The following is a 26396-nucleotide window of genomic DNA, read 5'->3' as shown; positions in this document are numbered from 1 at the left end:
AATATTGCAACTAATGGCGCGACCACCACGCGCGAGTATAAATGGTTATGGCGCTCCCGTGACGTCACATTGTCGCGCTACAGGTCGGGAACGTCGAGTATGTAACACCAGAGCCCGTCTATGGAGAGCCTGGCCACTCTGTATTAAGTCCTATTGTACCAAATTTTGGTTACAGTTCAACCAGAGTTCCACTGGGGGCGATCGCCATGAGTGCAAAATGAATCGGAGTCAATGGAGCTAGACGGCTAAATTTCTCCTGATTATCGTTGAGAAATCTCAGATTTGATTGTAGTTTGTGTAAGTTCAACATGGGTTATAGGTCAAAAGTTGAATGAACGAGTACTTATGTCCTTTTGATTTTTTACAGATTGGCTCGTTGTTGCCCATAACACGCTAGCATTGTGCTAATGAATGACGTCATTGACACATTTGAAAGGCTTTTTAGAACAATTAAGTGACTTATAATACTATAATACTTATAATACTCAACCAAGTGTATTTTCTTTGCCGCCCTTTTCGAATACAATATTCAAATTACTTGACAAAAAATTATACCCAGAGAAAAGTGGATTTTTAGGGGTACAGCTCCATAGACCTCCATTCATTCAGCACTCGTGGACGAGCGCCCTCACGTGGCACCAGAGAAGGAAATGCAACCAGTTCAGAAACCGGAAGTTGGAGGAAGTGGAAGTTCTTCCCTTATAGGACTTTCTCTGGTAACACTTGTAAGACTGTGGTTCATATCTGTAAATCCCAAATAGTGTACTTCCAGAACTCAAATATGTTTGTCCGGACTTGCAAATGACTGGATGCACAAAAAATAAATACATTTGTCTGGATATCAGTGTAATACATCTCCTTTGTCATATTCTGTCAGGCTGCAGTAGAGGTCTTTGGTCTGGTTCAAGAGTTGCTTCCAGCAGTTTCTGCTTTGAACCAGAAGTATGCCCCACCTATGTTCAACCCTAACCAGTCAACAGACAGCACCACGGGCAATCAGCCAGATCAGGGCCTATCAGCATGTACTACGTCCAATCACTATGCTGTCATTGAGAGTGATCATCCATACAAGCAGGCCAGTGTCACTCAGTACAAGGTAAAACATACCTTTGGGTTTTTTTTTTCCACAGTATCTTCTGATGTATCATACATATATCATGTCTGTAATAGTATATTTTTCTGTAGAAATACGATGAATTCCTTTGTAGTTTGTCTCTCTTGCTCTCTCTTTCACTCATTCTGTATGTATCTATCTATTCAAATGTATTTCTTTACTTTAATTAATTAATTAATCAATCAATCAATCAGTCAGTCAATCTGTCTATTCATTCGTTAACCCATTAAGACCTAGAGCTCCCATTAAAAAAAAGGGCTCTCTAAAACCTAAGCATTTTCTGAAAAGCACCTCCTAAAACCTGAGGACTTTCCGAAATGTATTTCTCAGCCTCTGAAGCAGATAGAAATATGAAATTGGCTTTCATTTTACGTTATTATCTTATTTGTCCACCAATATATTTGTATTATTTATATTGATATATTTATATTATGTCATTATTTTCATTGTTACAGTGGATGTTTTATTTTTTGCTATTATCAATTATCAAAGTTTCCTACTATCATTATTACTATTATCATAATAGATTATTATTATTATGATGATTTGTTATTAGCAGCAGTAGCAGTGGTAGTAGTAGTAGGCTAGTAATAATATCCGTCATCATCATCCTCATCATCATTATCATCAGACATTACTATAATTATCCCTTGACATGGTTTTTGGGAAATAAGTCTGGAAATGTCACTTCCATTGTCACAAAATGAAGATTTCACCAGTAGCCTAATCTCTTCTCACTGGCTGCTGGAGAATTTCTTCCACTGTAACAGGTGTCACAGTTGCTGCTAGATGCTCCTACTGTACTCTGCACATAAATTAGTCTCTCTCACTCACGTCATTGTCATTATTGTTTTCGTCAAAATAACTGATATAATATGCTTCACCTTGGTCACATCATCAGCCATCAAAAGCGAAACTAAAAACAAAGCAGAAGAAAACAATGTTTTCTGCCAGCTAAGAGCGCTAAAAAACCAAAACAAACATAATGCGAGTTTCTGTTAAACATAATGAGTTTCTGTTTTTAAACTCCTCTCCCTTCAGGTGTCCTTCCCAGACTGTGTGCGATGGACAACAATCGAGTTTGATCCTCAATGTGGTACAGCTCAACCAGAGGATGTGCTACGACTGTTCATCCCATGCCGTTCACTTCATTTGTCTAGTCTTTCCTCAAAACCACTTATTCAGGAAGCCATCAACTCTTGGACTGAGCTAAAAAAGTTTTTTGGCTCCACTGGCTGGCCGACCTCAGTTTTGGTTTTACCAGGTATCGCCACATTGATACAAATGTCATATGTGTGTCAAAAAGGTACTGCTGTGATGCTCACACCACTATATTTTTTGTTTTCAGGAAATGAGGTCCTTTTTTCCCTGGAGACTGCCTCAGATTATGTGAAAGACGAGAAAGCCTGCTTTTATGGCTTTAAGTGCATGGCAGTGGGTTATGAGTTCAATCCAGGCCCTGATGAGGTTAGCAGAAAAGTCAATTGTGTTTATACTGTCACAAATATCTACTGAGGCCTTCTCATCATTTTAGGCAATTCTATTTGGCTTGTTTATTATTGCACTGCTCAGTCACAGCTGTAGTAGGGGCCAACCTTACTGCTGTTTTCCTATCAGAAGTGACCAAAGATTGCTCTTTGTGATGCAACATGCTGTGCACATGAAACTATCACTCATGTTATGTATTGGGTCTTAGCCTTCTAGCCGTTGGCAATTGCAATTTTTTTTGCATGCGGCTATTTTCTGTACAGATCAATTCAAGTGCATTTGACTTTCATCTCTTTCACTCATTTCAGGCAAAATAGTTGTTTTTTTTTCAAGTGCAGAGTGCTTACAGCTCCATTGTTAACATGGCAATCCTGCTATGCCAACCCTGCTTTAATAACTGCTGCCATCAGAATAGTGGTGGAGATTTTTCTGGAAACAGCCATATCTCTTGCTGTCTGAAAAACCTCTTACCAACATCCCAACTGCTTTTCCTATTTATTCTCATTAATAAACTTTGTGGTGAAAATGATTGATATAACCAAGTCTCTATGTTACCAGGGCATTACGCAGCTTGAGAAGGAGCTAGCATACTTGGGTAGTGTGTGTGCTGCAGCCCTCATGAAGAAAGATCTCGCTCTATCCACAGGTAACTCATGGGATAATATAGCCTTATTATGACCAACGCTGTTTTTCAACAATATTGATGATATTAAATCCATATTCGGTCCAGAAGTCTGCATGAAACTTGGTCTGCTTGTAGCCCCACATGTGTGATAGAGCATAAGGTTTTTGTTCCTATGTGGGAGTTTCCTAGCCTGATTAAAACCAGACTCATTCACCTTGTGAATACAGTTATTCACTCTTTATCATTTATATAACTCACTCATTCTCTTTGTGAATAGAGTCTGTGGGCGATTGGGAAACATTTCCAATGCTACCATGGTGACAGGTGTAGACATAGCGTTAACTTTGGTTAAGCTGGAGCAATGATTTCAATGTTACTTACTGATAAACACATCTGGCAAATTAATAAGTGCACTTCCTACTTTGCCTAAACTTTACAAACTGACAATGAACAGTATTGGCAGTCAGTAAACAATTTATGTAGGCCTACCTTTGCTGTAAATAAATGTACACATTCTTCTCACCGCAACCATACAGTTAAACAGAACACAGGTCACATTGGTGCCATGTCGTGGATCAGGAGTGAGGTTTAGGGGCATGAGTGTAATGGTAGTCTCCCTCCCGACACCTGAAGTACTAGTGGGAGAGCTAGCAGCCTGGGCTTTAAGCTCAATTGCTAGCATGCTCGACTCCCGATCCGAGGTGTTGCTGTTTGTGGTTCAACACTACATAGGTTACAAACATCCCAAAATTAGCTGCAGGCTTCGCAGTTTTACAAGCCATAGCTTTTGTCAATGGGACACAGACACCCCCATGAAAATGATGATTATGGAAGCGAAAGCTGGTAGCCATGCTGACTTGCCAACACAATAGCCTACGGTGGCTATAGGGGGTAGTATTTGACAAGATGAAGATCGAGAGATCACTTCTACATCAGTATCATTCTAACTGATGTCTAATTTTAGCATCAGCTGGCACACCACTGAGATAGATACATACTGTATTTATCCCGATGGAAATACGGACACAAATTGTCAGGATTGTCAAGCATTACCGAACACAAAGGTCTAAAGCATTCCTCTGTACAATTAGCTGTTCCAGAGTAATCTGGTTCCGAAATGTTCTACATGGTGTCCAACTTTGGGATAACATTCTAATGTTATAGCATCAAAAAACAATTAATTTACTTTCCATATCAAAGAATCAAAAATTGGTCATAACATGCCCAGATCAACTGTGGCTTTGACTACATGACATACATATGCAAGTACAGGTATAGGTATAAGGCACATTTTTCATCCAATGGTTCAGTGACAAGACATCAGTGAATTAAACAATTAATAATGATTGAAATATGTATGTCTGTACATATATTTTTGTATCCCACCATCACCATCTTCATATTGCCAGATTCCAGATAATCCCAATTTCAACTACACAATATAAATAGATATTTCTACTGCTGACATGAAAATCATGTGAAATAAAGGCTGACATAAGACATATGCAAGTATTATCACATCATATTTTTCCAGATATGGGTGGCCCCAAAAAACAAAACAAAAAAACAATTTGCCATGTATACAATGACCAAGATAAGAGCTTAAAAGTGAAGTAAACACCATGGCTAAATATTTGTGGTCAAAATGTGAAAGTCATTGTACTACAGTATAATTGTCCTCTTGGACAGGAAACTTGTTATAGTGTTTTGAAAGAATAATTTGACATGTTGACGCCTTTATCCGAAGTTACTTACAATTACATTGAAGTTACAGTGCAATAGGGCACTTTAGTGTAACAATAGATACTGCCTTTGCATACAGTATAACATGATTATACTGCAGTGTTTAAGTAAATCCAAGAGATTGAAGAAATATAGTAGTTGAGAAGGAAGTACAAGTAAGTGTAAGTGTTTTGAGAGGAAGTACTCTCGAAAGAGCTGTGTTAATTGGTTTGAATGTGCAAATGTAATGTCAGAGTGAACAGATGTGTGTTCACACAGATGTGTAATCATAATAGAAAAATGGAATGCTATTCGCCTTATTCACCCGGCGGCCAGAACGAGGCTACAGGGTACACTAGCAGATGGTGGTAATGCACTCCGTTTGCAAACTGCCAAAAAAAAAAAGCTCACCGCAAAAAGAAGAAGGGTTCGCTGGCCTGTTCTTCTTCAGTGAGTTTAATTGGCAGTTTACAAACGGAGTGCATTAGTCTGCAGGTGAATAAGGCGAATGGAGCGCGTACCTCTGTAAGAGTGTAAAACATCAGTGGTTATCATAATGCACACCACTGTACAGTATGACTAGCTTTTGGTTTATGGCAACAGGCTTTTGTTTTAAACTGTTTACTTAAACCCTGTTTCCACATTAACATTGCAATTTGGTTAACCTTTAGGGAATGATCTTGAGGATGATCTTGAGATACTTGAAGAGGCCTCTCTTCAGGTAAGTGACCTCATTCAAATATCTGTCACACATACGCATGTGCACATCACAATAATTGTACATTGTGATATTATGAGTAAAATATTCTTACCTGGTTTGTGTGTGTGTGTGCTATGCTTTGTTAGGTGTGTAAGGCCCACTCTGGAATCCTAGGCAAGGGACTGGCTCTTACTCACTCCCCCACTATCCTGGAAGCTTTGGAGGGAAACCTGCCTTTACACCTGCAAACCAATGAGCATTCTTTCTTGGAGGACTTCATTACGTGTGTCCCAAACTCCAGTGGAGGCCGACTGGCTAGGTGAACCTCATCTCAAACATACACACACTTAAAATTTATACTTATGTCATAGATTATGGGTTACAGAGATGCAGCATTAATGAAATAAAACGGCAAGATAAAATGAAAAAATAATTGATATATTACTACTGTAAGCAGTGATTATCAGAGTCTAAGCAAATTTGATTAATCCTCCCCAAGGGGAAAAAGTGAGAAATTATAAGCAACCCAATTGCACATTTTTAGGTTAAGTAGATATTGACGTGTGGCCCTGTGGATGGAATTTTAATGAATTGAGTAAGTTGGTCATCAAGGAACAATAACAATAAAAGTGTATGTGTGTACTGTTACATATATTAGGGGTGTCACGATTCTCCAAATCCTCGATTCGATTTAATTTTCGATTTTAAAGTCACGATTCGATTCGATTTTCGATCTTTTTTTAATATTACTATTACCATTAATGCATGTTGTTTACATTGCATTACAATATACATTTTAAGCCTTATAGTAGGCTAATTTTGGACTGAAACTAGATCATCTTTTCACTAAACTGAGTATTGAGACTGTATAAAATAGGAATGAATGACAAAATACTTCCACGCCAGTGATTTCAGAGTAGAGGGGCTTCGATTTCGGTCGGTTGATGTTTTTTTTTTTAACTGGCTGCAGCCTAGTTGGAGGAGTGTTCACGCCGCAGTTTAACAAGTGTGTGTTTGTGTGTTTTTGCGTCTTGGCATACATGCTGGATGTGACATTGGGTGTGTGGCTACATCGTTGATTCTACCTTTGAGTTCCAAGTTCGAGATTGAGATGTAATTTCGAATGATTTCGACTTTGAAATCGTGACACCCCAAATACACAAGTAATAAAAAAAATATATATATAACACATATATTGGCAGGTTAACTGGACTTGACCAAGAAAATGAAATTGTTGCATCCTTAGGTACAGCCACAATTGCTTTGAAGAGTATTCCCTTGTATTTTCTGGCCTTTTCTCACATGGCTTTTCTATATACCTTAGATGGCTTCAGCCAGATTCGTACGCAGATCCACAGAAAACCTCTCTCATCCTGAACAAGGATGATATCCGTTGTGGCTGGCCCACCACTGTAGTAGTGCAGACCAAAGACCAATATGGAGATGTGGTGCACGTGCCCAACATGAAGGTCTGTATTTGCTGATTTGTGTTTGGCAAAGAAAAATGTAAATTAAGTGAATGATTAACCTTTACCTTTACCACCCCTCTGTTGATTTGCTCGTAAAGTACTCATCATGCAGATATCTCACACACATCACCTGAAAGAGCGGAACCTACGCTTTCCAGTGACATTGGCGACTAAACAAGTGATAAACAGTTCACTCAACACATGGCTAACCGTATATTAAAATAAACAGCAGACCTTACCGAATATAAGGATATACAGCATGCCTCTGTACAATAAGCCATTCCTAGGTGATCCGGTTTTTAAATTGCAAAATGTCTTTTATTATATTCTAATGTAGACTATTTAAGTCAGTGCATGCATTTTTGAACATTGCTTAGCCATAGAGTATCCAACCTTATATTGGCAGATTCCAGACAATTCCATCTACACTTATATGAAGTATCTTTTTACTGGCATGCTTCCTAGTGGCATTAATGCAAAAACATTACGCAAATGATTTTTTTTCTTGATATAAAGGCTGACATAAGACATATGCAAGTATTATCAAATCATACTTTCACAGATATGGGTAGCCCAGACTTTCCTGGAAAAACAAGATATAGCCTGTATAGCTGGCCATTACTATGACCAAGATAAGGTCTTAAAAGTAAAGGTAATAAAATTACACTGAAAATAGCCTAGGGATGATGAGGTTGATGGTTAATAACCTCCCATCTGGTGCATATTTGTGAGTTTTCGTTCTGCACTTTTATGTGAAGGAAATATTACTCTTTCATATAATGCCTTCACTGTGGAAATAAAAGTCTGTGAATACCTTTGTCAAAACAAATTATATACACAATCCTAACATAAAAAATTATGCCTTCTCATCACATTTTCTCTGCCATATAGGTGGAGGTAAAGGCAGTTCCTGTGTCTCAGAAAAAATCTCTTCAGCAGGAGAACATGAGCAAGTTTCAGCGACTGCCTGGTTCCACCCCTGCATCTTCCATTTCCTCCTCCTCCTCTGCCTCTTCCAGGTCTGGGACAGACCTCACATTTGGAGGGCTCCCTCTCCCCAAGCTGGAGGCCACCTATGAACCAATGATAATTAAAGAAGCACGTTATATTGCCATCACCATGATGAAGGTAAGATTAAGCTTTCTCTGTTTTCATAGTGAAGTAATCATCCATTGATTTTGCAATGCACCAGTGCTCGTCAAAAACACTAGGGTATTGCTCAAAGTAACACAATATATTGTGATGTACTCCTGCATCAATATGTATTGATAAAAATGCTGCTATATTGATATGGTATCAGAAAACTAAAAGCATAACACATACAACAAAAAAGGTAATTTTAAGTATTAAAGTTAAAGGGGAACTCTGGCTGTTTTCAACATATGGCCCTGTTTTTTGAGGTCACTGAGTACTGTTGATAGGGAAAAAAATGAAAATGGTGCTACATACAGTGGGCAGTGCTTCGACTTGGCCAGCTTCCCTCGCGGTCCGCGCGCGGGATCACGCGACTTTAATTTGTATTTTTCCAGTGACGCTGCAACGACGCTGCAACAACCCAAACAACCGGCAGATGTCTCAAGTGAGCACGGTGTCTCGTAAAAAGAAATGGAGCCTGGAAAACCCTACACAGACTTCACTACAGACTTTAGCAGACTGGTTTAGAAATAATTTAATAGCCAGAAATATGCCTGCCCTGCCCTAATAAAGAAATATTTGGTTAACTGCGAGTGAATCCCGTTTGCAGCCGTAGAAGAAACGCAGGACAAAATAAACATTCTGGTTTTCTCCGAGTGCAACGATGATAGACAGAAATCATTTGGACAAAATATAGAGCATATTAACCTCCGTTGCTCAGCCAAATGCCTTCCTGTTACGTTCTGTTATCACGGAGTTACAGGCGATAAAGGATTTTTGATGGTCACAAGTTTACTTCATTAGCGTTTATTTTTTTGATTATTAAAGAGTGTTTTTCATTTAAAGGTTTGGCTTCGTGCTTATTCAGTAGAGCATTTAGTGCTCTCCCCAATCCCAGACGTTCACATTGCATGTTTGTTTGTAATGGATGCAACCGCGAGATACGCGTTTGACGGCAATGAGTTGTTAACAGACATGAACCAAGACATATAGCCCAGCATCAATCTAGGGACTGTTCGTTATTTATTGAAGGGGCCACCGGAGGAATTTTGAGTGCTTCAGTCAAAAGTTGCATGACCCTCCCTTGCCTGCTAGAAATTGTTCAATGACCCTCCGACAGAATTGTTAAAAAAAGACATGACCCTCCCCTGCCAACTGTCGCTGTCTTCCGCCCGCGCTGCTTTGCGCCACAGCCACACACTGTGCTAACGTTCTTAAATCAATCTTTCCCGTGAGCTTGCATGCTACCAGTCCTTCCTTTTCAAATGTGTTGCACCTGTTTGCACAATTTCACAAATAATCATATGTGATTAATAATATGACATAATTCCTGTGCACGGGGACCGAAACAATGCATGCCAACTTTTTCCATGTTTCTCACGTATTTTAACTTTCCCCTGCTGTCTTGCCGTTTTAATGTTTTCCCGTAGAATATCCCATATTTTAATACTATATATTTATATTGTATTCTATTTAATACTAATATTTTAACCCTTAGTTTTTTTAGAGCATTTTCACTACCTTTATTCATAAGTATTTATTCTGGTCATTGTTAGTGCCACACACACATATTATATATTGTTTTTTCCGGCAGAGTCTAGGCTATCCAGATCTGCCATCATTTCATGTATTAGTACTAGCATTGATTTTATTTTGATTTTTAAAGAATTAAAATATAAAAAGCGTATTATAAAAAATCTTATATTTTGACATGTATCTCACCACAGCAAGCTCATAGCTCTACATGCATTTCATGTGTGTCCTGACTGTCCTGAATCTGGCAATATCATTGCCGCGGTGGAGGGATTCTCTGGGGCTGAGCAATTTACAGACATATGTGGTGTGCGCCTTACAGAAATAAATGCCTTTTTTTTTTATTTAGTGATTAAAAATGACATTTCTGCACTCCATATCTGGAACACCAACTGATCTGACCTGACTTGACCCGAGTTTACGTGTGTGTGCCTGTCTGCACTCATGATTCTTTACAACTTTTTACTGCGTTGCCATGAACAAAGTAAAGGCAAAAAAGGTGTTTCTTTGTCGAACAAATTGGGATGCAATGTGAGCCTTGAATTGAATGCCATGCAGGAATTTGCTAGGATCTCAAAACCGGATTATGAACATTCTTTGCCATAGAGAAACACACAATAGCGTTGGATTATAAACATGCTTTGCCACAAAAACAGACAAAAACGTGAGGTAAGTTGAGTTATATGAAGTTATTCGTCTGTTTTATAACCCAGAAGGTATGAAATGATAGCTCTGTGTCTCCTCTTTCATATGATATGCTTGCCATATTTATGCGTTCATGGGTTCGCGAGTAATTCAAAAGAGAGTAGGGTGCGCAGGTGAACGCAGAGACTGTAAATATGATGCAATTTGATTTAATTTCATGATTTTTTTTTATCTTCATACTTTAACATACAGACAAGTGCGTGGTCTCGTTGGAAAGCCCCACTTCTGCTCCGTCACACAATAAAGGCTTCTCGCTGCTATGAACAGTTGCGGAGCAATGTAACAGAGAAGAAAGGGTGTGTTTTTTGACTCACTTTGCGTAATTGGCTTCTAAGGGTTAAAATCTCACGTACCCCCTGGAGTGCCTTCACGGCCATTTGAGAACCACTGTTCTAGGCTACTGTCAGTGACTGCCGAGAGAAGCGGGTTCTGTGTTTCGTTCATTTCAGTGACTGACGCGAGAGAAGCGGGGTCTGTGTTGTGTTGTATTGCGTTGCGTTAATTTATTTTCATTGGGCATGCCCTGCCGTGCTGTCCACAGCTCTTCAGTTCCGCCAAAGCCGAAATTACTCCTTTTGAAACAATGAGTGCAGGCCGCGCGTTTGTATGGTTATATTGCTTGACAGGGGGGGATCCCAAGCAGCTTTCAGCCATAAGGCTACTTTGAGAACATTAAAGTGTGAAATGTTCAAGTAATAACACAATCCAATGTGTGTCTCAATTGTCCCCCGCTGACCACCTCACACATTTCTCTAGATTTTGCAACGACCTTACATGACACAATGCCATAAATGATCTTTATTGTTCTAACGATCTCTATGCTACTCACCAAAATGTAGGCATGGGAACATGATGAAGTAGGCTATCCAACTGTCGTGTGTTAAATTATTGTGATTTAGAGCCAGTGGTTTTCAAACATTATGCTTGACTCGGACATCTAACTAAATGCAACAGGCTCATATCGTCCTCGCATTCGCAAAATGAGGACCAGTGTTTTGTCAAATTGCAAATAGCTATTCGTTTTAACGATTTTTTATGATAGTATGAAGTACTTTTTGTATAGGCTACTATCTTAATCTTGGAATATGGGGAGGGAAGTGGCAGTGTTTTTTGCGCGTCTGCAGAAGTCAGCCAAATATGAATGTAATTCTGCGGCATAAAGCAGATGTATTTGTTTATTGTACAGAAAAATAAAAATGACATGTCAAGCAGTCAATTGACTACATTGCAGTCAAGAAGTAGGGCAAATTAACGTGGCTCATAGTTGTCTAGCCTGTTAAAAACGTTGCTAGATAGTATTAAATCGCCAGCAACATTGTTTTCTGCAGAAGCCTACCCAAGGCTACAGATTAATTCTGAACAGTTATTTCTCTACTGGCTCAATTATCACACAAATGGCTTTCAAATGGCCACTTCAGTCGCGCATTACGCAGCGTGAATCTGCGTGAAACTTTAGCACCACTTTCAGCCACTGTGCATCGCTCTGCCACTGTACATCGCTCTGTCCACAGGTGTCCCACAAGGCTCCATATTGGGTCCACTCTTATTTTCACTGTAGGGTCATTCCATGCCAACTCAGCCACCCATGTACATGACACCTCTCAGATTTTGCTGAAAAGCGGCGAATACATGCCTTATGTTCCCAAACTAAGGAATCTGAAGGTTCAGGTCAATATCTCAAACGGTCTGCCTGTGGCGTCCATTTGAATTTCGGGTGCCACGGCCCTAATTGACACATTGGAATTTCACATTTCATCTTTTGCCATTTTTGGAAGCCCATAACGTCTGTTCTAATAGTGGTAGAGGGCTGGAAACTGGTGTGGTAGTTCATTGTAGCCTGTACTACACAATTCTGGAGGCAGAATCAATATTCCTTACTGTTTGGGTGAGAGGTGGGTCACCGAAGTCCTAAAAAATGTTGACGGCATGTGTGATTTTTCACTTTTTGGCCACCAGGGGTTAATCCGTGACAGTCTCAGTATTTAATTGTTTGCCATCACTGAGCATAATAAGTATAAGTTATTTCCACTTGCTTTATCATCACTAAATTCTCCCTGATCTACATTCCAGACTTCTGGAAACAATGTCTAACTATACAGTAGATCACTTGCCACATTCTCACTTTCAATAGACAGATGCAATAGCCATTGGTCAAGTATTGAGTATAAAGCAATTAAGATAATATGAAGTACTTTTTGTATAGGCTACTACCATAAAAATTTGTTAAAACAAATAGCATTTTGCAACTTGACAAAACACTGGATTAAATATCGTAGGCACAGGAGAAAACTTGTACATCCATTGGCCCGTGGGGAGATCACATGCCAGTTGCCTCTCCCTTCAGTGCTATGACTCTGTTGATGACTTTGTCCAGATGGTCTATGTATTTATTGCAATGTTCGGCTGTGAGTTTGTTTCACCAAAAAAAACTCTATTGCAGATATCAATGTGTCTTTGTTCATGGGTTTGGCCTCACAGCAGAGGCTTAGACAACTATGACCCCACGTTTTGGTTTCGTATATTAATTTGCCCTACTTATGGACTGCAATGTAGTCAATTGACTGCTTGACAGGTTATTTTTATTTTTCTGTAGAATAAACAAATACATCTGCTTTATGCCGCAGAATTACGCACTTGGCCAGCCTATAGAACGGGCGCATTTTGGAGAGAATAGAGAATGTACGCATGCAAGAATCTGTAGGTTATTTGTGACGGGTTACCAGCAAACAATGTTTAACGAGCGCATCTGTGAGGCCAAGCCTCACCAAGTAGCCCGTTTGTTTACAACTAACATTACATGTAATTAAACTGCTTATAGGCTATGCCGAAATAGTTTCAACATTTTGAATATCAGTGTCGGGTGAATTAGGAAATGTTCTCAAAGTAGCCTTATGGCTGAAAGCTGCTTGGGATCCCCCCTGTTCTCATTGAGTAGCCTATGCGAAATAGCCTTAACATTTTTATGTTGACCCGAAATCCTGGAAACCCAGGAACATCATGTTGTTAGGCAGTGAATGCATGTAGGCTTAACTAGATTCTGGTGGATCAATCATATTGCCTTCTTAAATCGTAAAATATTCTGTGGTCTCAGTTCTGTTGAATGGGCCTAGCCTATCCTATGCTTGCTCAAAATATTTGCTTTGTCTAGTAGACGTGCTTCAAATTGGCGCTTTTACAAATCGCCTGTCTCTGAATATGTAGAAGAGGTCCAGGGCAATTCCGCGCAAAACTGTCACATCCATATTTAGTTGGCGTTACGGACGTGACAGTTTTGTGTGGTATTGCCCCCGTATCGTTATATAAAGCTCTGTTCTCGCTGTCTAGTTTTCTCCTCTTTGACCAATCGATGATTTGAAAAATCGTTGTTATGGTTATCGTTAACTTGATATCCATCTGATTGTTTCTCGTCCCGTCTCCTCCTCGCTCGTTTCAGGCTATCAGTGAGTCTCTTCCCCATAGTAGGCTATACTTCACTCACTGACTCGACTCACTGACTCGATCAGAATTCACAGATTTCACTGGCTGAGTAGCAGCAAGCGAAATGATGGTTCCTGACGCCCCTGAAGTAAATGCTGTTATCCTAACCAACGACACATTAAGCGCAGCTTTGAAATCTTACGTGAAAATCTAAATTAGGCTATTATGGTCCGGGTCCGGATAGGATCACGTCATCACCGCCATTTGGGGACCCCTGACCTAGGCTATGTTATAGACGTTCTATGAGGTACCAGTGTTTAGCTGTGTCACAAAAAATATGCTTTGTCAGACTACTTTTAAAATTATATTCAGGGCTATATACATTTTAAACATTCGGGGCTGAAGACCCAACAAGGCCTTGCGTTAATTCTTCAGGTGGGAAGTGTCAGGAATTTTCATACGAGAGACGCTCTCATTGGTGGTTAGTATATGGAGTAGGGGATTGACAGCAACATAGCCAATCACATTATGAGAGATGCTGAATTTAACATCAACTGCAATGTTTGATTTTAAATTAATGTAAATTTAGCCGGGACTGTAAGCTGGCACACGTGGGTGCTCGATGTTTTCTGTGGGTGCTCGAGCGACGGAGTACCCACTGTATCGGCGCCTATAAGCGCGTATCTTGCGGTTGCATCCATTACAAACAAACATGCAATGTGAACGTCTGGGATTGGGGAGAGCACTAAATGCTCTACTGAATAAGCACAAAGTCAAACCTTTAAATGAAAAACACTCTTTAATAATCAAAAAAATAAACGCTAATGAAGTAAACTTGTGACCATCAAAAATTTTTTATCTCCTGTAACTCTGTGATAACAGGATGTAACAGGAAGGCATTTGGCTGAGCAACGGAGGTTAATATGCTCTATATTTTGTCCAAATGATGTCTGTCTATCATCGTTGGAGTTGGAGAAAACCGGAATGTTTAATTTGTCCTGCGTTTCTTCTACGGCTGCAAACGGGATTCACTCGCAGTTAACCAAATATTTCTTTATTAGGGCAGGGCAGGCATATTTCTGGCTATTAAATTATTTCTAAACCAGTCTGCTAAAGTCTGTAGTGAAGTCTGTGTAGGGTTTTCCAGGCTCCATTTCTTTTTACGAGACACCCTGCTCACAAGAGACATCTGCCGGTTGTTTGGGTTGTTGCAGCATCGTTGCAGCATCACTGGAAAAATACAAATTAAAGTCGTGTGATAGCGCATGATCGCGGGGACCGCGAGGGAAGCTGGCCAAATTGAAGCAATGCCCACTGTATCTGCACTACAATGGTACTGTTACCACACTGCACATACAGTTAATACTTCCTTTTTTAATTCCATTTTTCTCCTACATTGTCTTACAAACTTTTGGCATCTGACAGTGTCATTTTCAGTCAGAACAAACATATTGATAGAGAGAAAATCAGCATTAACCCTTAGAACCCTAAGCTGTTTTTAGGGCATTTTCACTACCTTTATTCATAAGGATTTATTCTGGTCATTGTAAGAGCCACACACACATATTATATATTGTTTTTTCCAGCAGAGTCTAGGCTATCCAGATTTGATCCAGATTAAATCATTTTATGTATTAGTACTAGCATTGATTTTATTTTGATTTTTAAAGAATTAAAATATAAAAAGCCTAAATAGCTCTACATGCATTTCATGTGTGTGTAGGGCAGACTGTCCTGAATCTGGCAATAAAATTGCCATGTTGGAGGGATACTCTGGGGCTGAGCAATTTACAGAAATATGTGGTGTGTGATTTACGGAAATAAATGCCATTATTTATTTAGTGATGAAAAATGACCTTTCTGGGCTCCATATCTGTGACATGAACTGATCTGACCTGACTTGACCCGAGTTTGCGTGTTAGCTTGTGTGTTCCTATGGTGAATGCACTCATAATGATTCTCAACTTTTTACTGCATTGCCATGAACAAAGGAAAGGGAAAAAAGTTGTTTCTTTGTTGAACTAATTGGGATGCAATGTGAGCCTTGAATTGGATGCCATGCAGCAATTTGCTAGGATCATGCTTTGCCATTGAGAAACACACGATAGCGTTGGATTATAAACATGCTTTGCCACAAAAACAGACAATCACGTGGGGTAAGTCAAGCTATATGAAGTTATTATTTTGCTGTCACTTCGTCTGTTTTATAACCCAGAAGGATGCACTTGGTATCAAATGATAGCTCTGTCTCTCCTCTTTCATCTGACATGCGTGGCATATCTATCCGATCACGGGTCCGCGAGTAATTCAAACGAGAGTAATGGGTGTGCAGCGTTGGTTTGTGTATGTGCGTTATTATTTTGCAGTCACTTCGTCTGTTTTTATAAGCCAGAAGGATCCATATACATGGTACCAATGGACAGCCCTGTGTCTCCTCTTTCATCTGATATGCTTGCCATATCTATGCGATCACGGGTTCTCGAGTAATTCAAACGAGAGTAATGGGTGCGCAGGTGAACGGAGAGAAGTATAGACTGTAATATAATGATGCAATTTGATTTAATTTCATGATTTTTTAAAATGTTCATACTTGATCGTACAGACAAGTGTGTAGTCTCATTGGAAAGCCCCACTTCTGCTCTGTCACACAGTAAAGGTTTCATATCATCATCGCTGTGATGAACGGTTCCGGAGCAATGTAACAGAGAAGAAAGGGTGTGTTTTTTGACTCGCTTTGCGTCAATTGGGTTCTAAGGGTTAAATCAATATTTGCCAGGGGTATGAATAATGTTGTTATTAACTGTATGTGCACTGTGGTAACAGTACCATTGTAGTATATAGGCATCATTGGACCATTAAACCATACAATGATCCAATACATACAGCCAAAACAAGGCAAGAAATGGTTAACAGAGAACAATGTCAACATTTTAGAGTGGCCCAGACCTCAATCAGTCAAAAAAAAAAAAGCAGATTGCTGCTAAAAAGGTGCGGTCTACAATCATTGTGGAGACATGGAGAGGCTTGGTAGGTATTATAAGAACCATTTTGAGAGCATGATTGGCAAATAAAGATGTTTCCATTGATTATATAAAAAGGGTATGAATAATTTTGGACATGCCATTTTTCATAAAAATGTAACAAAAGATAAAAACGATTATTTTTTTGATTCCATGATTCTACCACATTTTAGAATGACAGAATCATGACAGAATAACCATGGTTTTTCGGTTTCATACGTTTTTGGGTAACCATGACTATAGTTTGACCATGGTTTTTTGTAGCCATGATAACCATGGTTTATCACTATAGTTGATAACTAAGCACCATGCAACCTAGAAAAATTGGCCCTCTGGGAGCTCCCTCCCATCCTCCAAGACGGTCGTTAATTAGGAGCACCCCAAGTTGCACATGGCCAAATGCTAGTAGTCGCACGTGACAATCATTGCATGAAAAGTATGATTTTCGTCAGTATGAGGCACTGTAGATTGTCGTGGAAGTTCAGGTTAATGGCTGTTCACGGCAATTTGCAGGCAACGCAGAAAACTGCCATGAATTCTCAGAAATTGACGTGGGCCTTGCTTGGCAGTCGTCCCCCCATGACCCCCCTCCTCCTAATTCTAGGGGAGGCTTTAACATGTAAATGATGCTGTGAGCTATACAAATGCAAATCAGGGTGGGAAAGCCCCCCATCCTTGCCCCCCTAGTGTATACAATATGGAATCACCCCTGGGGATAAACAAAAGGTCTCGAGATGGCTCCCATTGAATTCTAACCATTCAAGGATAAACAAAGGATACTCTGCATACAGACCAAAGACATAAGAAATACACAAGTACATGCACAGGTATAAAGCAAGAAGTGTCTGTGTGTCTGTGTGTGTGTCTGTGGCACGCATATCTCGCTGACCGTTTGTCAGACTGACCTAAGATTTCATATGTGGCTCACGCGTGGCACAAAGGTGTGCACTCTCGATTTTGAAGATTTTTGAATGCATATTTCAAAATATGCTTATTTCATTATGTCATTCTGATCTGTAGAAATGTCACATGCAGCCATGCCTACTTTTTTTAGAGGCCACATTAATTATAGGTTAATATATTATAATATTCAGTATTCATTATTGAATGCTTAGCTGGAATGATGTTTCCCTATCATCCTATTTTTAAAGCAGGCATACATGTGGGCATGTAATTGAGCTACGGGTTTTCTTCAGGAATGGCATGTTTGAACGGGCACTGCACTAGTAATGTTGATTCACAATGCTTTTTATACTATTATTTTGATATGCTTCCTTTTCATTCAGGCTTATGAAAACTACTCTTTTGAGGAGCTTCGCTTCGCCTCACCTACGCCTAAGAGGTATAATATAACTTATAAAGTAACAGCAGCCATTAATTAATATTACCATTATCATTTTCTTAGTCCCTGATGTTTGTATTCTGTTGTGCATTCCCAAGGCCAAGCGAGAACATGCTGATCAGAGCCAACACAGATGGGACCTACAGTGCCAACTGGACCCCTGGAGCTGTTGGTCTTTACACTATCCATGTGACAATAGATGGCATAGAGACAGGTAATCAGTGTTTGGAATAACGCCGTTTAAAAGAACGGCGTTAGGTAACAACGTTATTTTTTTTGTAACGGGGTAATCTAATTAAATACTTTTTACAACGTTACAACGCCGTTAACGTTACTGGACGTTAAATGTGGTGCGTTACTTACTTTGCATTGATTGAATAAACTGTGTAATCCGAACGCACCCCTGGCTCACAGCTAGTGATGAGGTGGGTTAATAATGACGTAAGCGATTATGATTGGCTAAGGCAGAGTCATGTTTCATGATAGCCAATCAGAGCCAGTGTTTTTATACACTTGCCAACACACGCAACAGCTAAAGTAGAGATTCGATGAAACAGCAGAGGTCGGGAGCAATCCGATGAAAAGTTGGCATTTTCAAGGTGGAGATATAAGCACTACTTCAAATTCATTGTGGTCAAAGGCAAGAACGTTCATGTAATGTGTACATTATGTCCAGGAGCGAAGACTTTGTCGACATCCGTTGTAAGTTGTAAGCAACTCTAATTTAATGAGGCATCTCACACACGCATCTAAAGCTAGTGGCCAAAAACACCGATAGCCTACCTCCACCACAGATGCTCGCCATCCACTAGCAAAGAAGGACTCGGTGCAAAGTCCTCCAAGCAGCAAAAGCTAGATCTTTCTGCCTCACAACAAAAACCTATGACAGGCTGAAGTCAACCGTAGGTCTGTCAATGTGCAATATCTTGAATTTCCCCTTGGGGATCAATAAAGTATCTATCTATCTATCTAATAAATATCGAAAGTTATGTAGCCTACAAACACCTGTCTGTTCTACTAATTTCAACTGGCTTTTCGAAACTGCTCAAAAAATCCAAATTCTTTGACATATAGCAACTTTTTTTTTAACAGTAACGCAAATAGTTACTTTCCCTGGTAACGAGTTACTCTTATCATAGAGTAATTCAGTTACTAACTCAGTTACTTTTTGGAACAAGTAGTGAGTAACTATAACTAATTACTTTTTTAAAGTAACGTTCCCAACACTGCAGGTAATGATGCCGTCATCAGCTGCTTCATTTTGCACATTTTCGTTTCAAGATTGGCCTTACACTGCAAACAATGAAATCTAACCAAGTGTTATTGCATTGCATGTAAATGCAATGGACTATTATCACTGTTCTTCTTGTTATCGTCTTTTATTATTCTTCTTCCGACCAAATTTGACGTTTAATAACACTAAAATAAGGATCGACCGATATGGATTTTTTAGTGCCGATACCGATACCGATTTTTTTCCATCAGCCTTAGCCGATGACCGATACAGGCTGCCGATTTTCTTGAGCCGATATTTGGAGCCGATACTGCTTTTATTTTGCTCCCTAAATTAACATCATACAAATGAACATAATTACAAATGATGATAACAAATGTTATAAGTCTCAATTTAAAAAAGGAACATTTATTGAACTTATGGATGGGTGCACTGGATATGGTTAACTGTGCAAAATACTTTCATCAACATCTTACAACACAGCCTTGATGATGCATTGCTTGCTGACATATTATAAGACATAATTCAAGTCATCACAAAATGTCCTTTGTCAACACATTTAAATAATTTAAGAAAACAATAAGGCTGAGCTACTGAAATAAAGTGCTTGATTTGTCATTTTAGACTGCATAGTTTCAATTTTTTTATGTCTATATTTTCCTAAAAAAAGCTGCCAGATTTGTCAACCACAGAACATAAATCAGCAGAGGAAAATAACGTGGTGTCAGATGTTTCTGTTCTAAATGCCATCAACGTCAAAAGGTATAAAAACGTATCTCTCAAAGTTTTAAAATCTCTCCTTCAGGTAGCGCAGCACTCTCATATCGCTGTGATGCGTGTGTCCCACTGAGTGAGACAGACCAGACGCACACACAAACTTCTGTTTGGTAGCTGACGAACCACCATTGAACTGGATTGATAATGATAACGTTAGCAAACGGCTCTAAACAAGTAAGGCATACACGGTATGTCTGGTACATGATAAACGTTAACACAAATTAATATTCAACTACACGTCTCTCATTATTAAAGCTCTGATATCACTGCGATGGCAACTCCGCCCCGCTCGAAGGGAGAGGGGGAGGGAGACGCACACACCACACGCGTTCAAAACTCAGCCAGGTGGTCGCTGAATAAAACTCCCACAAATATCTCGGAACAACGTCGGCATTACTTAATCATATGATTGACCAGTGTTCGTAACAGCTACCGCTAACGCATGCATACTGATAGCCTACAACTTAGCTATTTGCAGCTCCCTAAATACAATGGCAAGCATGTTCAGGGAGGGAGACACACACACACACACACACCACACGCGTCCAACACTCAGCCAGGTGGTCGCTGAATAAAACCACGGAATAACGTTGGCATTAGGCTACTTAATCATATGACCAGTGTTTGTAACAGCTACCGCCTGAATATGGATAGCCTACAACTTAGCTATTTGCAGCTCCCTAAATACAATGGCAAGCAGTTTTATAAACGATCATTAAGCATTAAAAAAGTAGCCTACCTATCTATCATTCGTGTTTTCCATTTGGACTCACAAACTTGCTTCCACCTTCGAAGTGTATGGCAATATTTCAGCTAAGTCAAACAGTTAAAAGATGCTGAAAGTTTAAAGTTTACTGTTGTCTTGAAGAGCAGGCTTTCAGCACTCTGCTCGTGGGGGAGGGGCAGTCTGCACGTGAGAGCTGCCTGTGGACGCCTGTATGTACAGCGGGAAAAAATTTTTTTCAGTAAGTATACTTCCAATGAGGCTACTTGCATGAAATTTTCACCAGACACTAGTATTAACTCAGATAATCCCCCCATATAAAAAAATCCAAACATTAAAGTCCATAGGTAGAGTTATGTGTAATAAAGTGGAATGACACAGGAAAAAAGTATTGAACACGCCTGCTGAAATTTCTTAAATACTTTGTGGAAAAGCCTTTATTCGTAATGACAGCTACAAGGCATTTCCTGTATGACGAAACTAACCAGTTACAGTATTCTGGTGTGATTTTGGCCCATTCTTTTCAACGGATAGTCATTTAATATTGAAGATTCCAGGGGTCCCTCTTGTGAATCCTGATCTTTAGTTTACTTCCAAAACTGTTCAATTGGATTGAAGTCAGGGCCTTGATTTCCTTTCTCTGAAACCAATTGAGAGTTTCCTTTGCTGAATGGTTTGGATCATTGTCCTGCTGGAAGCTCTAGCCATGTCTCATCCTCATCATCCTGGTGGATGGTCAAGATTCTCCCTGAACAAAATGACTCAATTCATCATTCCTTCAACTGTATGAAGTCTGCTAGTACCATGATGAAAAACAGCCCATACCATGATGCCAGCACCTCCAAACCTCACTGTTGGTAGGGTATTTTTAGGGTGATGCACAGTGTCATTTCTCCTCCAAATATGGTGTGTAGTATGACATCCAAAAAGTTCAATTTTGCTCTCGCCTGACCAGAATACATTCTCTCAGTATTCCATAGGATTGTCCAAATGTTGTGTAGCAAACTTTCAACGAGCTTTGACATGTTTTTCTTCAGCAAAAGAGTCATGCGTGCATAGAGGCCATGGCGGTGGAGTGCATTACCTATGATTTTTTATGTAACAACTGCACCAAGTCTTTTTGGAGCTTTCTCCGAGTGGTCCTTGGCTCTTGGGCTACTCTTCTGACTATCCTTCTGACTTCCTGGTCAGAAATCTTGCAAGGAGATCCTGTGCATGACCAGTGATGATGCAGTGATGTTCCTTCCACTTGCAGATAATGGCTCCAATACTGCTTGCTGGATGCTTTGGAATTTTTGATGTGCATCTGTAACCAGTTCCATTGATATGTTTTGCAACAATAAGGTTGCAAAGGTCTTGGGAGAGCTCTTTGCTTTTACCCATTATGAAATGCTTCTTGTTTGACACCTTGGTAACAAAAAACCTTTTTATAGCCCACCAGTATGTATTAACCCAGCTTATATCAATTTGCACAGATAGGAGGGATAATTTTCTCTAACTACTTATAGATTCCAGTTTGTTCCTTGCCATTTCTTGCCTTTGTGTACTGCTTTTTCTTAGCGTGTTCAATACTTTTTCCCTGTGCTATTCCACTTTTTTACTCATAACTCTACTTTTAGACATTAATGTTTGGAGTTTTATATATGTGTGGATTACCTAGTTAATACTAATGTCCGGTGAAAATTTCATGCGAATAGCCTCACTGGAAGTATACTTACTGAAAAAAATATTGACGTGTACTTATTTTCCCCGCTGTAAATAATGCGGGAAAAAAACTATCGGCGAATGCAGCGGCTTATCTGCCGATGCCGATACACATAAAAAACGCAAATATCGGCCCGATATATCGGCCGGCCGATATATCGGTCGATCCCTACACTAAAACCACTGAACCGTTTGACGTCATTCAAACACTCCTACAAAGGTCTTGTAACGGACAATTGTACAATGTATTTTTTACATTTGTGAACTTTATACTTTTTGAGATATTTACGATAAAAGAGCAATAAATTCCCATTGAGTTAACATTGACCGCCTTGGCGGCAACTTTTAGCATTATGATGTGACCTGCACCTGAAAGCAATCAACAGCTGGTCCGCTGCAATCAATCTTTCTCTGGAGCTGTGAATCTTCTGAACGTTTTGGCCTGCCGTGATACTTTACTTGCTCGTAAAACTCTCCTCCAGAGGCACATTTCTCTAACTACAGACAAGGTAAGTGGTCCGATTTTTGGTTTGACTCATTTATGTCGTCAAACATTATGTTATGTAGCAATCTATACTATAGGCTATGTATGAAATGATAGGTCACAAGTAGCCAAACTCGGTAGTTCTAACGTAACCTAATCCACGTTAATAAGTCGTCACTTTAAATTGACCGGTTAAGCTGTAGGTTTCGATAACGTTAGCTAACGACATTCAAACCTAACGTCGCTCCCAGCTAAGCACTGACATTAACGTTACATTTGCTCACTAACCAGTAGCATTTTAACTAACGTTATACTATCTGGCTCTTGATAACCTGTGGAAAGGGACCTGATGAAAACCTTACTGTTTGGAAACGGACCATATGATCAAAGTATTGTTAAAACACACTACAGAAGTTGAGGTATAACGTTTGTGCTGTAGCTGCAGAGTATGTTTACTTGGCCTAGGCTACTCATTTCTGCATTATTCTGGCCTATAAATTAAAGCTTCCCAGTTGTTGTAGGCTACATCCTAAAGTAGGCCTACATTGTAATCTGTAGAAAAAATGTGGACAGACCTAGCAAGCTGTAAGATATAGTGTAGTTGTTTATCAAGATGCTTAATATCAAAATGGTCCATCCTTAAGACTCAGTTTATGATTATCAACAGCAACAACACACCCTTTGCCTACAAAGTGTTCTAAGCTGTTTACTTTAAACTGTTTGGCTATCAACTATCCTTAAACAGAAATTCATAAAACACAAAATGTTGCTTTGTTTGCAGTGAACTAGGCTAGTATATTTAACTACCATTACAGATTTATGGTGCAACAACCTCACTTAAATATCTAAGTTGTATTGAACAATTGTACACATTCCATGTTTTTGGTATAACTCTAACTTGTTTGCTTTTGTCTTTTAGGGACCAGACCAGTGTGGTGATGACCGTGTATTACATTACGTGTGTGCCTGTCTGTGTGCACATCCTGCCAACCATACATCGCTGACATTAACACTAACATTAATTCCTAAAAACATATCTCAACATATCTGCACATACCTTTGAACTATAGACGTAGATCTGAGATCTACACTGAGACATTCTGAGTATTATATTGTTGCACGAGGACTATGCCGACAACTATATGAAGCATGCATACATTTGAATCATACCTGTGCTGTGACATCTGTGAAACTTAGCTGTGCTGTTAGACCTCTGTTTTTAGACCTGAGCTGTGCTGTGTGAAAATTAAGATTCTAACCTAAGTTCTGTCTAAAACTGATCATCTGAAGGGCTGAATCTTGTTCTTCAGTCTATATCACCATCAAAAGTGACCTATTTATTACAATTAACTGAGACCTCTAGCTCTTGCTGCCATTTCAGAATTACCACTGATAAATAGATCTGTCTTAGGATAATATGATTGGCATTATCAAGTTCTGTATATATATACACACACACAACTGTGATTTTTTTGACTTCAAGCTTACATTGGTTGTTAAGTGTTCATTAGTGTATTCTGAGTATCATTCTGCTGTATTAAAACAAAGAATATTGATCAATATTAAATTAACAATTTATTTTTACTGACTGTCATACTCTAAGCTAACATCTAATCAAGTAAGTGTTTTTCAAGAATACTGGACATGTCTATGTAATCTGAATAATCATACTGTAAGTAATTTAATGTTACACTGCAAAAAATGAATTCTAACCAAGTTTTATTGATCTTATATTAAGATCAAAAAATCTATTTGGTATTGTTTTTAGTATGAAAAGACTTACCTAGCGCCCTCTCAGTGTATACACTGCAAAAACTGCTTATCTAACAAAATCTAACCAAGTGTTATTAATCTTATATCAAGATAAAAAAAATAGTTGGTATTGTTTTTAGTATAAAGACACTTACCTAGCACTTTCTAATGAACTTATTTGACTTAAAATAAGTCAAACTTTTCTTAAATTAAGACATCTCATCCTGAAAACAAGCAAATTTGTCTGCCAGTGCGTTAAGCAAATTTGTCCTAAAAACAAGCAAATTTGTCTGCCAGTGCGTTGAGCAAATTTGTCTCGATAAGACTCCTTAAAATAAGTCAAAGTCTTCTTAAATTAAGTCAAAATGATCTTTCGAGAGAGCACTAGGTAAGTCTTTTCATACTAAAAACAATACCAAATAGATTTGTTGATCTTAATATAATTAATTAATTATTAATACCTTGGACTTATATAGCGCCTTTCATGGTACCCAAGGTCGCTTTACAACACATGGATGGGGGGACCTCACTAGTAACCACCACCAATGTGTAGCACCCACCTGGGTGATGCACGGCAGCCATTATGCACCAGAACGCTCACCAGCTTGAGGTGGAGAGTGAGGGAGTGAATGAGCCAATTACAGTGGGGGATGATTAGGGGGCCAGATTGGGAATTTAGCCAGGACACCGGGGGAACCCCCTACTCTTTACGATAAGTGCCATGGGATCTTTTAATGACCACAGTGAGTCAGGACCTCGGTTTAACGTCTCATCCGAAGGACAGCATCTCCTACAGTGCAGTGTCCCCGTCACAGCACTGGGGCACTGGCCACCCACCAACACCACTTCCAGCAGCAACCTAGTTTTCCAAGGAGGTCTCCCATCCAAGTACTAACCAGGCCCACACCTGCTTAGCTTCAGTAATTCAGCTAAGACAAGGTATCCATTGGTCTGGCTGCTGGCATAAGATTATCAACACTTGGTTAGATTTCATTTTTTGCAGTGTACACAGCAGCTTTTTTGCATTTACATGCAATGGTAATTCCCTGGAATTGCATTTTCTAGTTAATCTTATATTAAGATGAAAAAATCTATTTGGTATTGTTTTTAGTATGTAAAGCCTTATCTAGCACTTAAGAAGACTTTGACTTATTTTAAGGAGTCTTATCAAGACAAATTTAATCAATGTTATTAATATTATATTAAGATCAAACAATCCATTGTGTATTGTTTTTACTTACTGATTTAGCTAGCACTCTCTCAAAAGATTTGACTTTGACTTATTTTAAGGAGTCTTATTAAGACAAATTTACTCAATGCACTGGCAGACAAATTTGTTTGTTTTTAGGACAAATTTACTTAACACACTGGCAGACAAATTTGCTTGTTTAATAGGATGAGACGTCTTAAAAGAAGTCAAACTGTTCTTAAATTAAGTCAAATGATTTTAAG

The 26396-nt window shown here is 39.2% G+C and overlaps 1 protein-coding gene across 11 annotated transcripts in view; it reads left to right on the top strand.

The window, feature by feature from the left end:
• Positions 1–26396, top strand: part of mycbp2 (MYC binding protein 2) — a 339346-nt gene that overhangs the window by 155923 nt on the left and 157027 nt on the right. For all 11 annotated transcript variants that reach the window (XM_076264226.1, XM_076264236.1, XM_076264232.1 and 8 more), the window contains 10 exons: positions 878–1096; positions 2156–2378; positions 2463–2581; positions 3161–3248; positions 5621–5670; positions 5796–5968; positions 6974–7118; positions 8010–8246; positions 18214–18269; positions 18368–18483. In XM_076264226.1, the coding sequence (XP_076120341.1) occupies positions 878–1096; positions 2156–2378; positions 2463–2581; positions 3161–3248; positions 5621–5670; positions 5796–5968; positions 6974–7118; positions 8010–8246; positions 18214–18269; positions 18368–18483 (1426 nt within the window). The remainder of the gene's footprint in view (positions 1–877; positions 1097–2155; positions 2379–2462; positions 2582–3160; positions 3249–5620; positions 5671–5795; positions 5969–6973; positions 7119–8009; positions 8247–18213; positions 18270–18367; positions 18484–26396) is intronic.

The sequence above is a fragment of the Alosa pseudoharengus genome, unplaced genomic scaffold (genome assembly GCF_046254945.1).
Source record: "Alosa pseudoharengus isolate Yale_2024_CS ecotype anadromous, Long Island Sound unplaced genomic scaffold, YU_APseudo_1.1 YU_APseudo_1.1_scf_3, whole genome shotgun sequence".
Lineage (NCBI taxonomy): Eukaryota > Metazoa > Chordata > Actinopteri > Clupeiformes > Clupeidae > Alosa > Alosa pseudoharengus.
The sequence above is the reverse complement of the archived record's forward strand: the minus strand, read 5'-3'. Positions and strand labels throughout refer to the sequence as shown.